General features: G+C 40.2%; 1 protein-coding gene across 8 annotated transcripts in view; it reads left to right on the forward strand.

The window, feature by feature from the left end:
* Positions 1 to 20792, forward strand: part of LOC146547620 (dedicator of cytokinesis protein 9-like) — a 67214-nt gene that overhangs the window by 32483 nt on the left and 13939 nt on the right. For 4 of the 8 annotated variants that reach the window (XM_085264632.1, XM_085264637.1, XM_085264630.1 and 1 more), the window contains exons 6-43: positions 1887 to 1982; positions 2881 to 3015; positions 3161 to 3335; positions 3605 to 3663; positions 5080 to 5154; positions 5251 to 5391; positions 6040 to 6384; positions 6475 to 6557; positions 7137 to 7259; positions 7352 to 7431; positions 7527 to 7714; positions 8281 to 8346; positions 8985 to 9077; positions 9613 to 9724; positions 9897 to 10015; positions 10740 to 10826; positions 10937 to 11026; positions 11170 to 11285; positions 11391 to 11460; positions 11547 to 11672; positions 12061 to 12132; positions 12217 to 12363; positions 12590 to 12673; positions 12765 to 12876; positions 12969 to 13147; positions 13298 to 13411; positions 13552 to 13663; positions 13897 to 14027; positions 15166 to 15280; positions 15363 to 15429; positions 15971 to 16018; positions 16479 to 16615; positions 19158 to 19273; positions 19349 to 19486; positions 19622 to 19804; positions 19984 to 20097; positions 20344 to 20559; positions 20660 to 20717. In XM_085264632.1, coding sequence (XP_085120758.1) covers positions 1887 to 1982; positions 2881 to 3015; positions 3161 to 3335; positions 3605 to 3663; positions 5080 to 5154; positions 5251 to 5391; positions 6040 to 6384; positions 6475 to 6557; positions 7137 to 7259; positions 7352 to 7431; positions 7527 to 7714; positions 8281 to 8346; positions 8985 to 9077; positions 9613 to 9724; positions 9897 to 10015; positions 10740 to 10826; positions 10937 to 11026; positions 11170 to 11285; positions 11391 to 11460; positions 11547 to 11672; positions 12061 to 12132; positions 12217 to 12363; positions 12590 to 12673; positions 12765 to 12876; positions 12969 to 13147; positions 13298 to 13411; positions 13552 to 13663; positions 13897 to 14027; positions 15166 to 15280; positions 15363 to 15429; positions 15971 to 16018; positions 16479 to 16615; positions 19158 to 19273; positions 19349 to 19486; positions 19622 to 19804; positions 19984 to 20097; positions 20344 to 20559; positions 20660 to 20717 — 4522 coding nt within the window. The remainder of the gene's footprint in view (positions 1 to 1886; positions 1983 to 2880; positions 3016 to 3160; positions 3336 to 3604; positions 3664 to 5079; positions 5155 to 5250; positions 5392 to 6039; positions 6385 to 6474; positions 6558 to 7136; positions 7260 to 7351; positions 7432 to 7526; positions 7715 to 8280; positions 8347 to 8984; positions 9078 to 9612; positions 9725 to 9896; positions 10016 to 10739; positions 10827 to 10936; positions 11027 to 11169; positions 11286 to 11390; positions 11461 to 11546; positions 11673 to 12060; positions 12133 to 12216; positions 12364 to 12589; positions 12674 to 12764; positions 12877 to 12968; positions 13148 to 13297; positions 13412 to 13551; positions 13664 to 13896; positions 14028 to 15165; positions 15281 to 15362; positions 15430 to 15970; positions 16019 to 16478; positions 16616 to 19157; positions 19274 to 19348; positions 19487 to 19621; positions 19805 to 19983; positions 20098 to 20343; positions 20560 to 20659; positions 20718 to 20792) is intronic. The other 4 variants (XM_085264631.1, XM_085264634.1, XM_085264635.1 and 1 more) reach the window with 2 other exon arrangements.

The following is a 20792-nucleotide window of genomic DNA, read 5'->3' on the forward strand; positions in this document are numbered from 1 at the left end:
GCTCCTGTAAGATACAGAGCTTATAAGTGTGACTTTGCATTCTTCCTTTAGGACTGACCAAACGCTCTTCAAAGAAACTCAAATACAAGGAAGTGTAACAGAGCGCACTTAGCTTTTAATTTATTACTAAACATTGTATTTGTTTAGTTTCAGTACTCTTTTACAAGCTAAATGTCTTTACTGCTCTAGATCCACACTGTTTGTAGCATTCAAAGGCACATCTCTTCCCAATAATTATGACACTTTAACAACGATTTCAACTTTGGACCTTAATAGGCGCACAACAGCACTGTTTATCTTAATGTGTGTACAGGTTCTTACTATACTGGTGGGGACCAACAGCCCTTGTGGGGACTAAAATTCAGGTCCCCACGGGGTTGAAGGCATCAGTCCAAAAACAAAACATCCACAAAAACACTGGAGCACAGGGAGAAGTTCATAAACAGTTCAGGAGGCCGACCCGGAGGACGAGCAGTTCAGGGGGCTGACCGCACAGCAGAGCCGTCAGCGGACACAAGGTGCTGAAGCAATTCCTCTGACCCTTCAGCGATGGCGGACGGCTGAAGCGGCTCCTCGGGCCCTCTAGCGATGACGGACGGCCGAACGGGCCCCTCGGACCCTCCTGCGGAGACAGACTGTCCAACGGGCCCCTCGGACCCTCCTGCGGAGACGGACTGCCCGACGGGCGCCTTGGACCCTCCTGCAGAGGTAGACTGCTGAACGGGCGCCTCGGACCCTCAGCGGTGGCCAACACAGAACCAACAGGTGCAGAGACTGATCAGAACCAGCAGGCACAGCTGCTGAGCAGGTGACACTGGAGACTGAGCTAGCGGCTGCTGCTGAGCCGGGCAGAACATCCTCCGGTGGGCCGGGCAGCGAAGCAGTTGTGGCTGGGTGAAGGTGTAGCGTATTGATGATGAAATTCCGTACGAGCGGGTGAAGCGCATCCAGTAGTCAGGGGATCCTGGAAATGAATCGCTGTAGCCTTGTTTCCACAGCGTGATGAAACTCCTTTCCCTCATGATTGAGCCACAGTTGAAAGAGTTTCTCCACGGAGTAAATAATGTCACGGCAAAGGTCTTCTGGTTGAATGCCGCTGGGTCCATGTTGGCTGGTTTGTGCTGTCACGGCTAGCAGGGCAAGCCGTGTGAGTTTTAATAGAGGACCCAAGATGCAGGCAGCTTCAGATGCGAGTGAGCTTTATTAATAAGGATGGACACACAAACCAGAATGTAGCAGGCACAAAACAAAACCTAAGAGCACTTAAACTGGGAAAACTAACCTGAACCCAGAACAAAGACACCTGGAGACTCGGGAAAGCAACACAGACAAACCAGCAACAGGCAGCAGAACACACAGGGCTTAAATACTCTCAGGAGTTATCATGGGATAGAAGACAGGAGGGGAACACACCTGGGAGAAATCACGGCTAGACACAGATGTAAAGCTGAGAACACTCACATGAGACAGAGACCTTCAGAATAAAACAGGAAACTGACAGACACAGAACCAGACAAGACACTGAACTTAACAGACAGATTCACGAGCAGACACTGTGACACCATGGATAGACAGAGGGAACACAGAGAAGTGGGAGCAGGTAGGCACAGAACAGAAACCTAGCAAATGGCAAACCTTAACAAAAGACATAACCAGAATAAACAAGAACATAGAATAATATAAGGAAACACAAAACACTGAGTCATCAGACTCAGGACCATGACAAAATGTGGTTTTAGTGTCAGGGTTACGATTGGGTTATGGTTAGGATTAGGGTAAGGGTTAGAGTTAGGCATACATTTTTGATGGTTATGTCAATGAGATATCCCCACAAGGATAGCAACACCAGACAATTTTTTTATTTTCCCCTTAATCTCCTCCTCCAGGACACAGCCTCTCTGAGATCTCAGAAAGGAGGAGTGTCTAAGCATGGCTGGCTTTTTAAAGGCAACGTCAACGGTGCAATCACTGTTACAATGCGGGTGAGTACAGCAGACTGAAAATGACAGAAATTTACATTTTCTTTGTTTATATATACAGTCCGGATTAGAAGTTTAAGACCACTTGAAAAATGACAAAAATTTATATTTTGAATGGTTGGATATAGTAGAGCTTCAATGTGCAACAAGAAGAAATGGAAGTGAGACAAAACATTTTTGAGCATGCAATTTATTGAAAACCAGGTTGAGGTGGGACGCAGTAAAACGGTCATTTGGAATTTCTTAAATGATTCTGAGGGTTAAGGAACAAAAACGTCAAGTGGAAGATCAAAAAACATTTTGTCTTAAGATCCAGCCATGATGTTTTTGTATATAAAAAAATCACATTTTATATATATCAAAGCACTTTAAATTGTAAGGAAGACCCTACAAAATACAAATATAACAGAGAAACCCCCAACAATCATATGAGCCCCTCTGAGCAAGCGCTTTGGCGACAGTGGGAAGCAAAAACTCCCTTTTAACAGGAAGAAACGTCCAGCAGGCTCAGCAAGGGACAGCTATCTGCAGCGACCAGTTGGGGTCCGGGGGGGCAAGACAGGACAAAGACATGTTGTGGAAGAGAGCCAGAGATGAATAATAAGTGATGATCCAATACAGAGAGGTGTATAGTCACGCAGTGCGTGAGAAAAGCGACTGAAGAAAAAAATACTCAGTGCATAATGACGGTTCAGTAACCCTACCGAACTACTTTTCCCTGCATCCTTTTTTCCCCTGTGAACATATGGAACTCAGATTAGTCTTTGTGTGTGATAGCTCAAAACTTTGCTTACTTTTTCAGTTTACCCACAAGCTTTCCCATGCTCTCTCTCCATTCTTTAGTATTTTTTAGAGAAAATTAGTCCATTAGGAATGTTAACATTCTTTATTGTCATCATAGTCCTTCAAGAGGAGGTACTTCCATCTGGCTCAGCTGGGGGATGGGTCTTACAACCTCAACTTCTACAAGGATGAGAACACCTCCAAAGATCCCAAAGGAACCATCTTCCTTGACTCATGCATGGGAGTTGTTCAGGTAATGGTGAGCTGTGGTGGTGGTAGTGATGGTGGTTAAACTGAATGCAGCAAAAGGAAAGTTAGCATTCTGTTAGCTGTCCACTGGAAACAAAAAGATTAAAACCACTTTTACAGAAGCTGTGTTTGTGTTTCTTCTCTTTTAGAACAGTAAAGTGCGTCGATTTGCCTTTGAGTTGAAGATGCAGGATAAGAGCACATTTCTGCTGGCTGCAGACAGTGAAGCAGAGATGGAGGAGTGGATCACTACCCTCAACAAGATTCTCCACAGCAGCTTTGAACAGGCCATGCAGGAGAAAAAAAATGGCGATCTGAATGATGGTATGTATTTTTTAACACTTTGTCTGAATTATTTATATGTTTTATTGTCTGCCTGCCTTGTGTTTGTAATTGCATTTGTTTTCATCTGATTATATTTTTTGAAGCTTGCTGCACCTGTGGGATTCTTCGATTTGCTGAAATGTACTTCTTTAACTTTATAACCCATGTTTTTACTTCCTTTCAGTTATCCTTCTGAATACAAGAGACCAATGCATTACTATGTTTTATGCAGCAGCCACAGCTAACAGACCTTATGTTGATCTCTCCAGCAGATGAGGAACATGGAAAAACAGAACTTTCCACTGGAGATTTTCAAGAAACCTTTCAGGTATCTTGTTAGTCCATCAGAAATAATATTAATGGTTGGCATGTACAGTACCAGTCCTCATACTGTGGATGTATACTGAATTTTTGATGTTTGAGAGATCACTTGGAGCCTGTCTGTATTGTAACTATGGCCTGACCATTAGGCCAGCTGTTTCAAGGATCCAGGCCTCCACATTTTCCTCTTTGTGCTTACCAAGGAAACATCCAATATAATGTGCTAGATCTCTAAAAATGGGATTTAGTAGTCTGGGATCACACTTGAGACTCTAGCACTTGTGACACTATAGCATATGCTATGAGCTCCTCTTTATGGGTGCCGGTGCTGCCTGCCCTTTTGTTGAGTCACGGTGGGGGCCCTGGGCATTGATGGAGATCTTCCTGAATGTTTGGGGATCGGTACGCAGGTGTTTACTGCTTTTTGATCTTCGCTGTTGGTTGTAGCCACTTGGTGTTTCTGGGCTGACTTTAATCTCAGAATTCTGAGATCTGTGGGGATTTCTTTGCCTTAGTTTTATGTGAACAACAACATAGTGGGAGCTACCCAGACCTCATTGTGATTCCCGATTCAGATGGAGATAGAGCTCTTCTCCGATACCCTGAAACACAACTTCAAATAAATCCTAATGGTTTGCTAACACAGAAGGCAAAGCAGTTTTACATTAAGTAATGTCTTAGCATTGCCTTTACAGGTTTTTGCATTGCCCCTAATTTAAAAGCACTGTGTTGTTAGGTACTGTATATGCTGTATAAAATGTATTTAGCCAATGTCAGTTAAATTAAAAATCTTTTGGAAGGATAAATGATCAGAATCGGAATACTTTAATAATCACTAAGGAATTAGGTATGATATTCGTTACGATGATAGTTTTCAATTCAATTCAATTCAATTTTATTTATATAGCGCCAAATCACAACATAAGTCGCCTCAAGGCGCTTCATAGATACAGAGAAAAACCCAACAATCATATGACCCCCTATGAGCAAGCACTTTGGCAACAGTGGGAAGGAAAAACTCCCTTTTAACAGGAAGAAACCTCCGGCAGAACCAGGCTCAGGGAGGGGCGGCCATCTGCTGCGACCGGTTGGGGTTTCAAAAGACGATATAATGGGGAAGTAGATGCAGAACATTGCTACACTGTGCATTTAGTGATATTTCACTAAGAGTCTGCAATATTGGTGAGAAAACCACAACAACCCTCTATGAGAAAGCACTTGGTAATAGTAAGAAGGAAGATCCAAAACTGGACCCAAGGCAAGCTTGGGAGTGAAGCAAAAGAGAAAAGACATACAGTATCAAGAGAATACTCAACTGATGCCACATCTTCAAGATCTCCAGATGTCTAAAATGGACAACATAATTTGTTTGTTACTACTTTATAATTGGAAATGCATTCTTATTTTGCTTTGTTTTTCACAGACTGCCAGAGATATTGAATCTAAGATGAGAAGTGAAGCTCGCCTCAAGCTGTTCACTCTGGACCCTGACACTCAGGTATTGTCTGATTTCTCAGTAGCATCGCTGTGACTGATATTTTTGTTGTGGCAGCAGATAATTTAAGCCTTCTGACAGCAACTCTTATTTCCACAGAAACTAGACTTTTCTGCCATTGAGCCTAATGTGCAACAGTTTGAAGAGAAGTTTGGGAAAAGAGTCCTGGTCAGCTGTCATGACCTGTTGTTTAACCTGCAGGGCTGTGTTGCTGAGAATGATGAAAGGCCAACAACTAATGTATGTATCAGTGAAAACCCAGCAGTCAAATGCAGCTGCTGGATGTGTCTGTATTTGCACACAAACTTTCAGCTTAACAGACAAATATCCTTTGGCAAATGATGGTGAGGTTTAAATCACTTAAGAAGATCACAGACAATTCAGATGACCCACTTGGCTGGCCCCCATCAAAACCCCGCAGTGTTCTCTACCATGGAAACCAGCTTTGGCCTCCTACCATGCATTAGCACCAGTCTGAGGCTGGTTTCCTGTCGTCACTCCAAGGTCTCTGTCTCTGACTCTAACACTCAACGCTCAGCTGGGACAATACAGCCATTAGCTCTTGAGCTGCTCTGAATGCATGCACACACACACAAATGGTGTTGTGTAATGGAAAAGCTTGGTGGAAAGAGTGAAAGGGAAGATAAATTACCTCAATGGTACATTTAGTCTTAATGGAAAATCAGAAGTGCATTAGGAGAATGACTATCCCTTAACCCTGGAGAACCCATGGGGTCAGATCCGACCCCATTGGTTTACTAGGGAAACCATGGGTTCAAATTTGACCCCATGGGTTCTCCAGGGTTAAATTGCAGCTTTCTTTTTACTTTTTTCTTACACTGCATCTCTGTCTCAAAACATTTTCCCTCCTGTCCTCTATCGTCAAAGGTGGAGCCGTTCTATGTGATCCTGTCCCTCTTTGACGTCCAGAACAACAGAAAGATCTCGGCCAACTTCCATGTGGATCTCAACCACCCTTTGGTTCGACAGATGACATCCAGTCATGGTAGTGGATCCAACCAGCAAATCAGTGGCAGCAGTAATGATAGTGTTTTGGAACACAGGTTAGCTAGTGGGCTCCCAGAGGGGGCTGTCCGGTATCCCAAACAGGGTATATTCTCAGTCACCTGCCCCCATCCAGAAATCTTCCTAGTGGCCAGGATTGAGAAGGTCCTACAGGGAGGGATCGCCCATTGCACTGAACCCTACATGAAGAGCTCTGACTCTGCTAAGGTACATTTATATGAAGATGAGGATATGAAGTGTATTTTTCTTGTCTTATGCTGGTAATTGCCAAAATAAATCCCCTGTTTTCTTGTGTAGATGGCTCAAAAGGTGCTAAAGAATGCCAAGACAGCTTGCGGCCGACTGGGCCAGTACAGGATGCCATTTGGCTGGGCTGCAAGGTATAAAGCCACCTTATACTTAAACCATCAATTTACCTATTCAATTCAGTGTTAGATGATAGTCTTGATCTCAGGTTGCAGAAGCCGTCGCTCAGTGAGATGCTGGTGTATATAATACCATCAAAGACAGTCCCTGGTGCTGATCTAAATGTGTGATGAGAGAGGGCTTATAACAAACAACTGCTCACCTCTCGTGCTATGCCTTCATGGGTTGGAAATAGGAGACGATAAGTAGTCTGGTTTCTTTAAAAAATGTAATCCAGCTATGAGTTTATACATATTTTATGTACAATATTAATGGTAGGTGGAGGGTTGTTTTGTTTTTGCTTTGAGGATTTGTGGATTTTGTTAACTTTGGCTTGACTTGCTAGTATAACGCTGTTCCTGTTTCTAATGTTGTTGTAGTTGAGGAAAATAGGGAGTTATAGTTGAAATACAGCAACCAAACCAGGTGAAAAGTGTGACTAAAGGAAAGACTTTCTATAGGAACACACGTTATTAAACCAGTATTGTGGAACTTAGATGTGCTCATCAGTAATTTCACTTATTTTTATTTTTTGGGTGTGTCTATCTCCCCAGGCCTGTGTTTAAAGATGCATCAGGCACTTTAGACAAAAGTGCACGATTCTCAGCTCTTTACAGACAGGACAGCAGCAAGCTGTCAGATGAGGACATGTTCAAACTGCTTACCGACTTCAGAAAGTACGTTCTTTCTCTTATCTAGTCACTTGTTTCTCTGTAACATGTTTTGATACAGTTTTGCAAAAAATTATTTGTTTCTTTGTTCCCAACAGACCAGAGAAAATGGCTAAGCTCCCTGTGCTCTTAGGGAACTTGGATGTAACAGTTGACAGTGTGCCCCCAGATCTAACCAGTAAAATCTTCAAATTTATAACATAACTTCTGAGTATCTATTTACAGTTATCAAATTGTATCCACAAGGATTCTGACTATCATTCCTTCCTGTAGATTGTGTCACTGCCTCCTACATCCCTGTGGGGAACTTTGAAGGAAACGGGCAAAGCAGTGCTCTTCTGGAAGTGGAGGAGTTTGTGCCCTGTATTGCTAAGTGTTCCCAACCATTCACCATCTATAAAAACCACCTTTATGTCTATCCAAAACACCTCAAGTACGATGGGCAGAAATGCTTTGCTAAGGTACTCACAACAAGGCTGCATCAAAATAACTAATAATACAAGATACCTTTGATTTTGAGCTGTTGGTCGATGCATGACCCTCACAAACACTGCTTCATCTTTTAAAGAGAAACTTCTAAGACAAATCATTTTAGGAAATAAATGGTTTTGTTTGGCAGATATTCTGTTTAGCCTATGAAACTAACTGGGATCTCTTTCAAGCTCTTCCAGTCAAGCTGCAGAGCTGGATAGTTATCATAATGCACAGCAGCTGCTTCTGATTAGTGCATCAATACAAGATTGTTACATTTACTTTCACTAAGTCAGCTCCAAACAGGAAACCGACCGATCTTATTTCCCTTGCGCCTTCTTACTCTCTTTCAATTTATTGTGAGCTCTCAGATCTTTACAGATTTCTCCCTCCTTTTATTGTAACAAGCGGGTAAGTCTATTTCACAGTCTGAAATAGACTCAGAGAGGCAAAGTAGGAAAAGTATTTGCTGGTAAATTGCTTCTATGTGACCTGGGATATCGTGGAAATGTGTCTTACTTTTCTCTTATGTTCTATCTGTTTCTTCCCTCTTCAGGCAAGAAATATTGCTGTTTGCATTGAATTTAAGGATTCTGATGAGGATGAAGCCCAGCCGCTGAAGGTGCATTTATATGCTATATAGCATACTTCCAAGGCAGAACATAAAACTACGAGATGTAATAGAGGCATATACTTAGGTCACTTTATTTAGACACCCGGCAAGCTCTAAACAAGAAGACAAAAGACATCAACACTCAAGGGTTCACGGGTGCACTTTAGACTAATTGATGTCCTCTCCAAGAGAGGGTACTTTTCCTAAAATAGATATTAGCTAATTACAATGCACAAGCCTTGCACAGATATTATCACATTTGGCTATTTAAACAATTACTAAGCAGATCTCAAAATGTTCTCTTGCAACACTTATGTAATAATCATCATTATCATCATCTTAATCATAATAATTAATAATAGTATGGCTTTGAAGCCTTTATTCTTTGACTTGGTGTTGAATGTTAGGTCTTAACTTAAATCTGCTTTGTATTGACTACAGACTAGTTTGTTTTGACTTGGGTTTCTTTGCCTTGACTTAGAATTAATCTTAGGGCTTTGCAATCTTGACTTTGGATTGTTCATCTTGACAGCTCAAACTAGCTGATAAACCAACGACCACAACATATTAAACCACACGATGAGCATGACAAGATATCTGCCTGTCCTCACATGATTTCTTGCTCCTACTTTTTGAATCTACTGCAGTGCATCTATGGCTGTCCTGGAGGGCCTCTATTTACTAAGCAGGCATATGCAGCAGTCCTCCACCATCAGCAGAACCCTGAGTTTTATGACGAGGTATTTCTCTGCTCATGTTATTCACAATCAGAGTTTAATAGATACAATGGCTTAATAGGGCTGCATGTCATATCAAGAGGGTCCTGAGTTTGCCTCCACCATCAGAGTGGAATTTGGTTCCTGGGTACTCCGGCTTCCTTCTACAGTCCAAAGACATGCAATTAGTAGGGTTTGGTGAATTGGTGATACTGTTGCCCATAGGTGTGGATGTGAGTGTGAATGATTGTCTGTCTGTATCTGTTGTCCTGTGACAAACTGGTGACCTACCCTGTGGTAGCTGGGATAGAGTTCAGTCCCTCCCACGACCCTGATATGGATAAGTGGAAGAGAGTAAATGGATGGATTAAAAATAGCTACAAACTACCAGCAGAGAGTCAGATATGTTGCACGATTAAGCAAATTTTTTTTCAAACCTTTTTGTTTTTGAAATAACAAAATACTTCTCATTGCCTCTCATGTTGCTTGAGCAAATTTGAACTCTACAACTGCAAAGCTTCTTCGGTATTAGCAAACTATGTTGTTGTGCTCTCTCTAGATAAAGATAGAGCTGCCTACTCAACTGCATGAGAAGCATCACCTTCTCTTCACCTTCTATCATGTGAGCTGTGACAGCAACAGCAAGAAGAAAGACGTGGTGGAAACTCCAGGTGGGCCATCAGTTTAAGTCACATCAACCCTCAGTGAATACGAAGCTGTTTGTGTGTGTAGCAGTTTGATTCAGATACACAGTGATTTAATATTCAAATCTTAATTCTTATGCTGCCTCTATTCCAGTACTGGTGCTATGTTAATGGTGCTGGGTTTTTTTTTAACCCTCAGTTGGCCAAGTATGGCTGCCTCTACTAAAGGATGGCAGAGTTATCACGAATGAACAACAACTTCCTGTGGCTGCCAATCTACCTGCTGGGTACCTCAGCTCCCAGGATGGTGTGAACAAGGTAAAAGACAACAACAACAAAAATGAACTTTTATTTTTTTGTAGGTAGTATGGTGTAGACTATAGATAGGTAGTGGACTAGCCTGCCACATAATTCTTTCATAATTCTTTGATTCAGCACTCTGTAGGTTGACAAGTCTCATTTCCATCAAACAGCGTGGCATCCTATCATCCTTTCATTTCTGGTGTCTTGTTTAATTTTATATATTTTGTTTGTATTTTCCTAAAGCTAATTTTAGTATCAACCAAGACAACCAAGACAGATCTGTTAAACATATCCTTATTTGACAACTAAGTGTTATTTACCTCTAGCAAGGTAAGGCCGTAAATCAAGCAGCATATGTAGACAGGAATTAACCTGCTGGGAAATGGTGAAAGGACAATGTGGGAAACCCAGGCTTCTATTCAGAATAATAAAGTGATGAATTTAGCAAGTTGAAACCCAAACATCTGCAATCAGAGGTTATACAGTAGCTATCCATCTTGCTTGAGATAGATATTGATGTAGATTGATATATGTATTGATATATGATATATGTATATTGATAGCATGGGTACTTGCCATGGAGGAACAATAATAATTAAGGCTTATTGTCAATTAATCTGTGATAAACGTTATTATATTATAAATCAGTATATGCAAAAAGAACATCACTGTGTTTATTTGTTGTACTGCAGTTTATACTTAATATCTAGTGCAGTTAATAGTTGTGTACTTGTTGCAGCACTCTGGGTTGGAGATCAAATGGGTGGATGGAGGAAAACCCCTTTTCAAAGTCTCAACTCATCTTGTATCCACAGTTAACACTCAGGTGTGTACACAAATAGCACATATATCCATGCAGTTAATGTTAGCTGCCTACTCACAACGGTTTTATAGAATAAAAAAAATCTAAACATCGATATGACATGTTTCTATTAGGATCAGCACTTGCATAACTTCTTTCACCACTGCGAAAGCATGGAGATGTCAGAACAAGCTTCGGAGGGAGAGCTTGTTAAATACCTGAAGGTATTCAGAGCTCCATTTACTTCTAATACCCTGAGGAAAATGGAACACACACTGTTGAACAATCTTTTCATCTAGCATTTAAGGGATCATGACAGGAAGAGTCCACAGTTATTGACTTTTTTCTTCTTACTTCCCTCTTAAAGAGTCTCCATGCAATGGAAGGTCACATGATGGTAAACTTTCTGCCCACCATTCTCAACCAGCTATTCTGTGTCCTGACCAGAACCACACATGAGGATGTGGCTGTAAATGTGACCAGGCAAGACACACACACACACACACACACACACACAAATACATAGAACGTCTGCCTTTCAGTGCCACTTTTGAACTGTGTTTTGTTTTTATTTCATTATCTTTGTAGGGTGATGGTTCATGTGGTAGCACAGTGCCATGAAGAGGGACTTGAGCATTACCTGAGATCGTATGTCAAGGTGCTTATTGTCTTATGAATTTTATCACAATGATGATATTCACTGTTTCAGAGTCTGACACTCCCCGCCCCCTTCTCTGCACCCAGTTTGTGTTGAAGCCAGAACCCTATTCTTTCACCAATGTAAAAACTGTTCATGAGGAGCTGGCAAAAGCCATGACAGCCATTCTCAAACCATCAACAGACTTTCTGACTAGCAACAAGCTTCTAAAGGTAATTCATCTGTCAAAAGGCAATCAGCAGAAGCTAATTAAAGGAGACTTATAAAGAAAAATAAAATAATATTTTTAAACTAATCCACAAATCTTTGCAAAATGATTATTTTTTTCAATTTACCTGTAAAAAAATAAATTAAAATTAAATTAAACAACATAAATAGGTAATACATGATAGTAGATCTACAAACATTATATTCTGTTGCTATGAGTTCTCCAAAATTTACATCTGTTACTGAAATTTGAGAAAATAAATGAATAAATTCTTGTTGACATATTTATGATGTCATTTTCTAGTTCCATGCAACATTCACTTTCAAAATAATTCACATTTTGTACATTCATCGTATTTCTTTCTTTCACTGACACTGTGTTCTGGGTTGCAGCACTCCTGGTACTTCTTTGAAGGTCTGGTGAAATCCATGGCTCATTATCTGATAGAGCACGGGAAGGTTAAGGTAGATCTGTTGTTAAAACCTTTTGTCCTTAAGCCATTTTCTTACAAACGTGACTCCTCCAAATCTTTTTCTTCCTATGTCCAGGTCTCCAGGAACCAGCGCTTTTCTGCATCCTACTACCATGCAGTAGAGACTCTTGTCAATATGCTCATGCCACACATCACCCAGAAATATAAGGACAATCTCGATGCAGCTCGCAATGCCAACCACAGCCTGGCAATTTTCATTAAGGTTGCCACCAGCTGATTATTTTAGTTTATATATTATATTTATGTAGAAATATATCTCAAATTTTCTTTGTTTTGAGGTTAAACATTAAAACATTTTTACTACTTATTGTTTACTACTTATTGTTTATAAAAGACTGAAATGATAAGTTAATTCAACTTCAGAAAACTAAGTGGACTTTTTTTTTTATGAATCTTCGCTCATTATATTTGTTCCCTTTTCCACACAGCGCTGCTTCACCTTCATGAACAGAGGCTTTGTATTTAAGCAGATCAACAACTACTTGAACTGCTTTGTTCCTGGAGACCCCAAGGTTAGCAGGCATAATGTCTCTAAAGATTTGATACAGGTTGTTGAAGTTAATATAAAACCCTAAAATGTACATTCTCTTATGGTTCTTATAGACCTTATATGAATTCAAGTTTGAGTTCCTGCGGGAGGTCTGCAACCACGAGCACTATGTACCTTTAAATCTGCCCATGCCTTTTTGGAAAGGGAGAATACAGAGGTTCCAGGGTAAGAAAAAACCCACAATTTGCACTGACTTCATCTGTACATTGCATCTTTTTTTGCTCTTGCCTTGTCCTGCTAATAAATGCCTGCTACAGATCTCCAGCTGGACTACTTGCTGACTGATGACTTCTGTCGAAACCACTTCCTGGTGGGACTGCTGCTCAGGGAGGTGAGTAGTGCACTTCAGGAGTCCAGAGAGATTCGTCAGATTGCCATCCAGGTGCTCAAGGGACTGATGATCAAACACACGTTTGATGACCGCTATGCTTCCAAAGTAAGTTCTGCAGCTCTTAGCCATTATCCTTCTCTTTGGCCATCTGCTGCATTTCCATAAAAGTACATGTTAGATGTAGTTTAACCAGTGACACAATAATTTTTCAATTTGACAGCTTTAAATAATTTAACTCAAGGTTTGTTGTTGCAGAGCCAGCAGGCCAGACTTGCCACTCTCTACCTCCCTCTGTTTGGCCTGCTTCAGGAAAATGTTTATAGGCTTGACATCAAAGAGTCGTTGCCTCTCGACAATCGTAATGTAAATGTAAGCCTGACACCTAGTGGTTGTAAACTGAATGGTAGCTTGCATCTGTAATGCATGCCTCAGTTCTGCAGTTTCTCTCTTTATTGTTTTTAAGTGAGAACTAGAGCACTTCACAATAGTAATTTTAGTTTCTGTCCCAGAACCCACGAGAGGACTCTCCGGTACAGACCTCTATGGTGACTCCTCAGAAACCTGGCAGCTGCATAGAGAATGCTCTCCACAAAGATGTGTTTGGGGTCATCTCTGGAACAGGTGTTTCCCTTCTTATAAGGACATTACTGAGTAATAAAAATGTGTCGAATTTAAATAATTTCAAATAAATAAAATAAAAATTGTAAATAATTTTCCAATATCATTTAAAATGAATAAACTGTATCTTTAATCATAGTTTACTGATCTTGCACCATGATCACAAATGAAAAATGTGTTTTTGTGGTTTTACTTTTGGTGAAAAACTTCTTTTTTTTTTTACGGTCCCTTTGCAGCCTCTCCTCAAAGTTCCACTACCAATGCCAGCTCAGTTCACCATGCAGACTCCAGAGGCTCTCTGGTCTCTACCGACTCTGGGAACAGCCTGCTGGGCAAGAGCAGTGACAGGACCAACTCTCTGGAAAAGGTAGGTCACCACTTGTGACATGGCAGTTCCTTAGGCACATTTGTTGTTGTTTCTTCTTGATGAAATAAAGATGAGTCAGTGGCATAGAGGAATGTTAACATCACTCTTAAAAAGTCAGACTAACCTGATTAGGATCGGGATTGATAATAAGGGTTGATTAATAAGGAAAATAAAATATTTACTGGTAGTGGAAATTCTGGCCTTATTTGAACTTTGAAAAAGATATAGTCTGCAACATAGAAAACATTTCTCAAGGTTAACAAAAACATAACTATTTGAGAACTACTCAGGTAGACTAGATTAAACCTGGACATCCATCCATCCATCCATTCACTTCCGCTTATCCTTATCCTTATATTATATGTCCTAAACCTGGACATATAATATAAAAATTGCCCCACCTCCCAGAAATATCCAGAGACGGGGAAATAAAAGCCTTGTTTCACGACACAGACTACATTACTCTGTTGGAGTCATAATAGTAACAAAGCAAAAGCAGCATCTGTAAGCTTCAAGGTCTCTTGAGATGTGTCTTTATTTTCTATTATTTTCATACCCACACCCTCCTCCCACCAGTGCTCCATCACATCCCAACTCCACCAAAAGGAGAGATCTACCAGGAGGCATTCTATCAATGTGCTCCCTTTCTCTTTTGAACCCGAACACCAAGTCGCACCTCATCTTAATCATGCAACCAAGCGGGTCACCGTGGACTTCTCTCTCCTCACTGTTCCCCTGCTTGACCTACTGCAGGACAATGACAGTGATTATAACAAGGCAGCTCCAGCCCAGAGGGTGGATGCAAATCATGAGGAAAACTTAACTTTACAAGTATTCTGTTTGACATGTGTGACCCCTTCAGAGTGTTTTTCATATTACAGAGTCTTGCAAATTTGGGATTTGTAAGATTGGCAGACCTTGTTGCTTTTTCACTTCTTTTCTTCTATGCTTTTTAAACCTGGAGTTGTTGTTACTGTCTGCAGTAGTAGACAGGTTTTTAAAGAAAGTATTTGACATTTTTCATCTTTAAAGTTTGGTTTGTTTGAGTGATGGGTTATATCTCTTAAAAGGTTGATTTTTTTCAGTACTCCAAAGATTGATAAGTAAAAGTTTTCTCTACTTTGTTCCTGTGCATCAGAATCCGTGTGCATCAGCCCTGGGCAGCACTGTGCTGCGCTCTGACAAACTGGACCAGGATGAAATCAAAAACCTGCTTATGTGTTTTCTGCATATCCTAAAGAACATGTCAGAGGGTAGGAACCATGCGATTCATATGTGATTTTGACACGTGCTATGGTCTAATAATCTAATTTCATGTAATTTCATCATACTCAGAGGCCCTATTTACTTACTGGAGTAAAGCTGCTTCCTCAGAGCTAATGGACTTCTTCACACTGATACAGTAAGTAGAGAAAGAACCTTTTTATTATTACATACATGTAAGAGTGACTGAACATTTTCTAAATAATATTTTTTCTAGATAACATAAACAAGATAGATTGTATTAGCAAGCCTTAGATGTCATAGTACGCAAATTAATGAACATTGACTTCGCTAGCGTCACTAAAAGATATTGACAAAGGGATGCTTGCGCCAGTTTGTGGACTACTGTTCTGCCTTGAGTTTAGAATTTCATTTGTTGCCATTTGGGATTTTTTTGTTTAGAGCCATAATTGATCATGTTTGTTTGCACCAGCTGGACTTTGCCATCTGCTAGTTAGCTTGACCACAAAGAACTTTCCTGGATTGAAGAGGGAATAAGACCATACCCAAACTCTGTCTGCCTTTATCATATTCTTAAGACATTTGGTGTAACATCTCGAGTTTGCAGCAACAAATCCAAGGGTTGTTTGAAGATTCCGATACAGATCCAGCTCTGCAGGGGTCAAATGGGTACTAGAAGTAATAACTTGTGAATAATAAAACCTGTGTTTTTCCTGCAGAGTCTGCCTTTATCAGTTCAGATACATGGGGAAGAGATTCATCGCCAGGTAGAGTCAATATTGTTCTGTCTGCTGATTTTTGAATTCTTGAACTTAAACTAATTTTGCCGGCATTCCATGCAATTAGTGATTCATATCTAAACAGAGACTTTTAGCGAATCTTCTGTAACTCTTTTAACTGTTGGATTTTGATTTGTTCTTTGATCTTTAACATTGCTGGCAAGTTGTTTTATGGCCCCTCCCTGGGTAAGATTGCGATCTTACATTCGCTGGTTGCTTAACAAAATGCATGACATTCTTTTTGCCTCTGTCAGTTTAAAACCACATTACATATTAGACATTTATTTATTTCATGTGTCCATGGTTTATTTTGTACAACCATTAACACCCTCCGTAAGTGATGCTTTAAAATAACAGTATTATACCCTTTTGTGTGTCTTTATTCTGACTTAGCTGTAAGTAAGTCATTCAAGCTTGAAGTTAATAGTACTTCTCCGTTTTCCAACAGGATCCATGAGGAGGCGGGGCCTGTAGGTCCTGACAGGAAATCACTGACTCTCCCTGTGTCTCGTAACAGAGCTGGGATCCTCCACGCCCGTCTGCAGCAGCTGGGATCTCTGGAGAATGCTCACACCTTTAGCAACAGTAGGCCTGCCCACCTGAAATGGATGATTAAATGGATGCTTTCCACATGTCAACAAAAAACAAATAAACATATAAATAAAAATACCCAATAATTTAGTCTAAATTTGGTAATGTAGTAATATTTGTTAGTTTATCCGACTTAGCCATCTAGTTGCCCGGCCACAATTTACTTTGTACAGTACTGGTTTAGCAAAACTTGCACATGATGATCACCTAATGGCTCTTCACCTAAACTGTCAAGGTCAAGCTCAACGTCTCTCTTTTTTTGTTTTATAGACAATAATCTATGAATTGCAATCGGTGCTGGATAAGATATGTCACTAATGATCTGGTTTTTTCCATCTGTCTTGGAATTCTGTCCCACCATTTGGCAAAACCAAAATGAAGAATTTGTGATCGACGTTTTTTGAGTTTAGAGGTCTTGTTTGCTAATTTGATAACTAATCTTAAGGCAATGTTTTGTGTTCTTTTTGTGTTTTCAGTCAGAATTTTTTCCAAGTACAGATGTACACGATTCCTAAAAATCATCCCACATCTGTCTTAAATGTTTTGAACATGAGCAGAAACTACACATACATTTAAAGTATTACAGGTAACAAATGAAATGATCACTGATGTGATAATTATTCACCAAAACAAACGACACAGAACTCTAAGAACTTTCCATCTTCAAAAAAGATGAGGAAGTCGTTTTATTTTGTTGAATCATTAGGTAACGCTTTTATTCTCTAAAAACATTTGAAGAATGGCATAATGCCGGAATGCCGGAAACAAAGTGTTTGATGTTCCAATACTCAGGTGAAACCTACATGTAGGGTTACCAGCATATAAAAGTAAATCATTAACGAGACAGAATCAGTATGAAGGCAAAGCACACATAACAGATTTTGAGATAGCATGATGATGCATATGAGGCTATACTTTTTAAGTACACGAACTACAACTGTTCTTGTAGAAAAACACCCCTAACCTTCAAAAAATTGATTTATTAAGAGTTAACTGGGTTACAACCAAGACTATTAAACTAAAACTTCTTACGTCATTTAATTTCAGTAATAATGACACAACTGAAAATATACACATTTGTATTATTTTTATCTAGTCATTTGTAATAGCGCACTTTGATGTTTTATTTGTAATCATTTGGGCAAGAATGTACTGTATATACTTAGAGTATGTATGAAATGTTATTTCCTTCTTTCAGGTTGAATTTCAACATACTTAAGAGCAGTGTTGGTCAAGTTACTTGAAAAAAGTAATCAGTAACTAATTACTGATTACTTCCCCAAAAAAGTAATCCCGTTACTCTACTTATTTTCAAAAGTAATTAATTACTTAGTTACTTTTTAAAAACACGATTTACAACCTGAAGAGGTGATAAAGCGATAGATCTTTCAGCCCAATTCTACTTTTTCTACATAATCCATCATACAAAATGTAATCAAATGGAAAAGTCCCTTTTTAAAACTTGTTTTAGTCTTTTAACTTTATGCATCAAGCAAAAATTTTCTGCACATTCCAGCACATAAAATATATATATTTTTTGTGTTTACACTCACTCTTTCAAATAGATGGAAGTAAAACACAGCAGAAAATAAATAAAATCAAAGACTAGCGGTCCTTTTGCTCTATTTTCACCTGTGAAGCAGGAGTAGGGTAGGCGGAGGTTTACCCTGGTGCAGGTGTGCCACAGCGGTCAGTTGAAGAATCCGCGAGTTTCTCTGTGAATTTCCCATTACATCATAGTGCACTCTGTGCTTGCTCGGAAGTTTAGGGGTTTTTTTTCGCTGTAAAAAGACGTTTTCTTCCCACGCACAACGGACACTAATGTTTTTGTCACTTTTTATGGAATCAAACTTAAAGTAAGGTCAGTACTTCCACGCTTTAAACACTGCACGCTCATACTCTCTCCGCACTCGATATATTATCCATTGTTGATCTGCACACAGCTGTTGTCAGGAACGTCGCACTCGCATACATCATGGTCATGAGACATTCTCGCAAAAACAATCACGGTTTTAGTAATGCAGTAACGCAGCGTTCCTACGGTAAAGTAACGGTAATCTAATTACCGTTTTTGCAATAGTAATCCCTTACTTTACTCGTAACGCGTTACTGCATTACTGCGTTGTAACGCAGTAATGCCCATCTCTGCTTAAGAGTATACTTAAAGTACTTTGTGTGTAGCTGGGGTGAGTTGTACTGTGCTAAAATGTGGTCATGAAGCAGATGTTGCTGTAGTTAAAGTAGGATATTATTATTTTTATTTATTTTTTGGACCTAAATAATATTGTGTTTATCTGAATTAATGTAGCCATGCTTTCCCGAGCTCTTGGCGGCAACGGATTTGTCTTTTACTGACTCCTTCGTGGAGTTGGTAATGGTGACAAAATCAACAACAGGTCTGCCATACAAGCACATGGCAAATCGTTATTGGTCTTAGATTTAAATCAATAAAGCAATCAACGGTATGCACTTTTTTTTATGGCTCTAATAAAACATTATCCCTATCGGAGACGTAGCTTATGTGCTTTCTGTGCAGCGTACTCCTGTACGGAAGCAGATGTGAGCAGCCAGTGCCTTCTAGAGGCCAGTGTGTCTACAGAGGTCTGTCTCACTGTGCTGGACACACTCAACACTTTCATCATGGGGTTCAAGGTATTAACAGAGACAGCCAACATGACACCCTTTATTATCTTGCTCAGCCAATAAACTCACCTTCCCTGTTTTCAGACCCAGCTGAATTCAGATCTCGGTCACAATCCCCTGATGAAGAAGGTTTTCCAGGTGCACTTGTGTTTTCTGCAGATACCTCAGTCTGAGGCTGCTCTCAAACAGGTCTTCACCTCACTCAGGACTTTCATTTACAAGGTGAAATATCTGGCTCCATGTTTATTGACTTAACATGGTGGGACTGAATTGGGTTGTAACCCATGTGGTTGTGATTTTTTGATATCCACAAATCGACTTGAAATGACCCCACAGCTGCATTTCCATGTCCTCTAGTTCCCTTGCACCTTCTTTGATGGCCGGGCCGACATGTGTGCCTCTCTCTGCTACGAAATTCTCAAGTGCTGTAACTCCAAGCTGAGCTCCATCCGTAGCGATGCTGCCCACCTTCTCTACTTTCTTATGAAAAGCAATTTCGACTACACAGGTCGTAAATCCTTTGTACGAACACATCTGCAGGTAAGCGTTTCATTTGTGTCTGTCTAAATTTGACATTTTATATGTTTAGTTATCTTTTCTAGTCTCTTATCTACATACAATATCTATGATGTATCTGCTAACCATGTTAATGATGTATCTCTGTATTATACAGGAAGTCTTAAATGTAAGGTTCTCTTTACTTGTTGATATTCACCCAGGTGGTAATTGCTGTCAGTAAGCTGATTGCTGACGTCATCGGCATAGGGGGTATGCGCTTCCAGCAGTCTCTCTCCATCATCAACAACTATGCCAACAGTGACAAGACCATCAAGGTGAGGAATGAGAGTTTGGTAGGCAAAATAAATTACCAGGAGAACTGTTGAATAATTTTAGTTATTTCTGTCCCAAACTGGTTGATTAACACTTGGTCAGATCATACATGTAGCAATACTATCTATTACTAGGTGGCTAAATAGATACATTTCAGCCTTTCTCCTGTTTTGGGGCAAACACATTTCAGTACCCGCTTCTTGCTTTATGTAATCCTGAACATTCACTTTGTTGTTGTGCTTGGGCAGCACACGGCGTTTCCTTCAGATGTGAAGGACCTAACAAAACGCATCAGGACAGTGTTGATGGCCACAGAGCAAATGAAAGAGCACGAAAATGACCCGGAAATGCTGGTAGATCTCCAATACAGCTTAGCCAAGTCCTACACCAGCACCCCTGAGCTCCGTAAAACCTGGTTGGACAGTATGGCTCGCATCCACAACAAAAATGGGGATCTTTCAGAGGTATTTTACGTCACATTGAATACCTTGACTTTTTTTCTGCAGTAAGGCATTGTTGTGTTAGCCTCTGACTCGTGACTGTGTCTGTGCTTTTCACCTGCAGGCAGCTATGTGTTACGTGCATGTTGCCGCTCTGGTGGCTGAGTATCTCTGGAGGAAAGGTAAGTTGAGGATATAATGTAAGGTCTCCTGGCAGTTAACTATTTGAACTCCAACATGTTTTTATGATCCTCATT

Source organism: Mchenga conophoros, linkage group LG23, assembly GCF_057382185.1.
Source record: "Mchenga conophoros isolate Kocher_MC1m ecotype Shallow Benthic linkage group LG23, M_conophoros_male_GT1.1, whole genome shotgun sequence".
NCBI classification, from domain to species: domain Eukaryota; kingdom Metazoa; phylum Chordata; class Actinopteri; order Cichliformes; family Cichlidae; genus Mchenga; species Mchenga conophoros.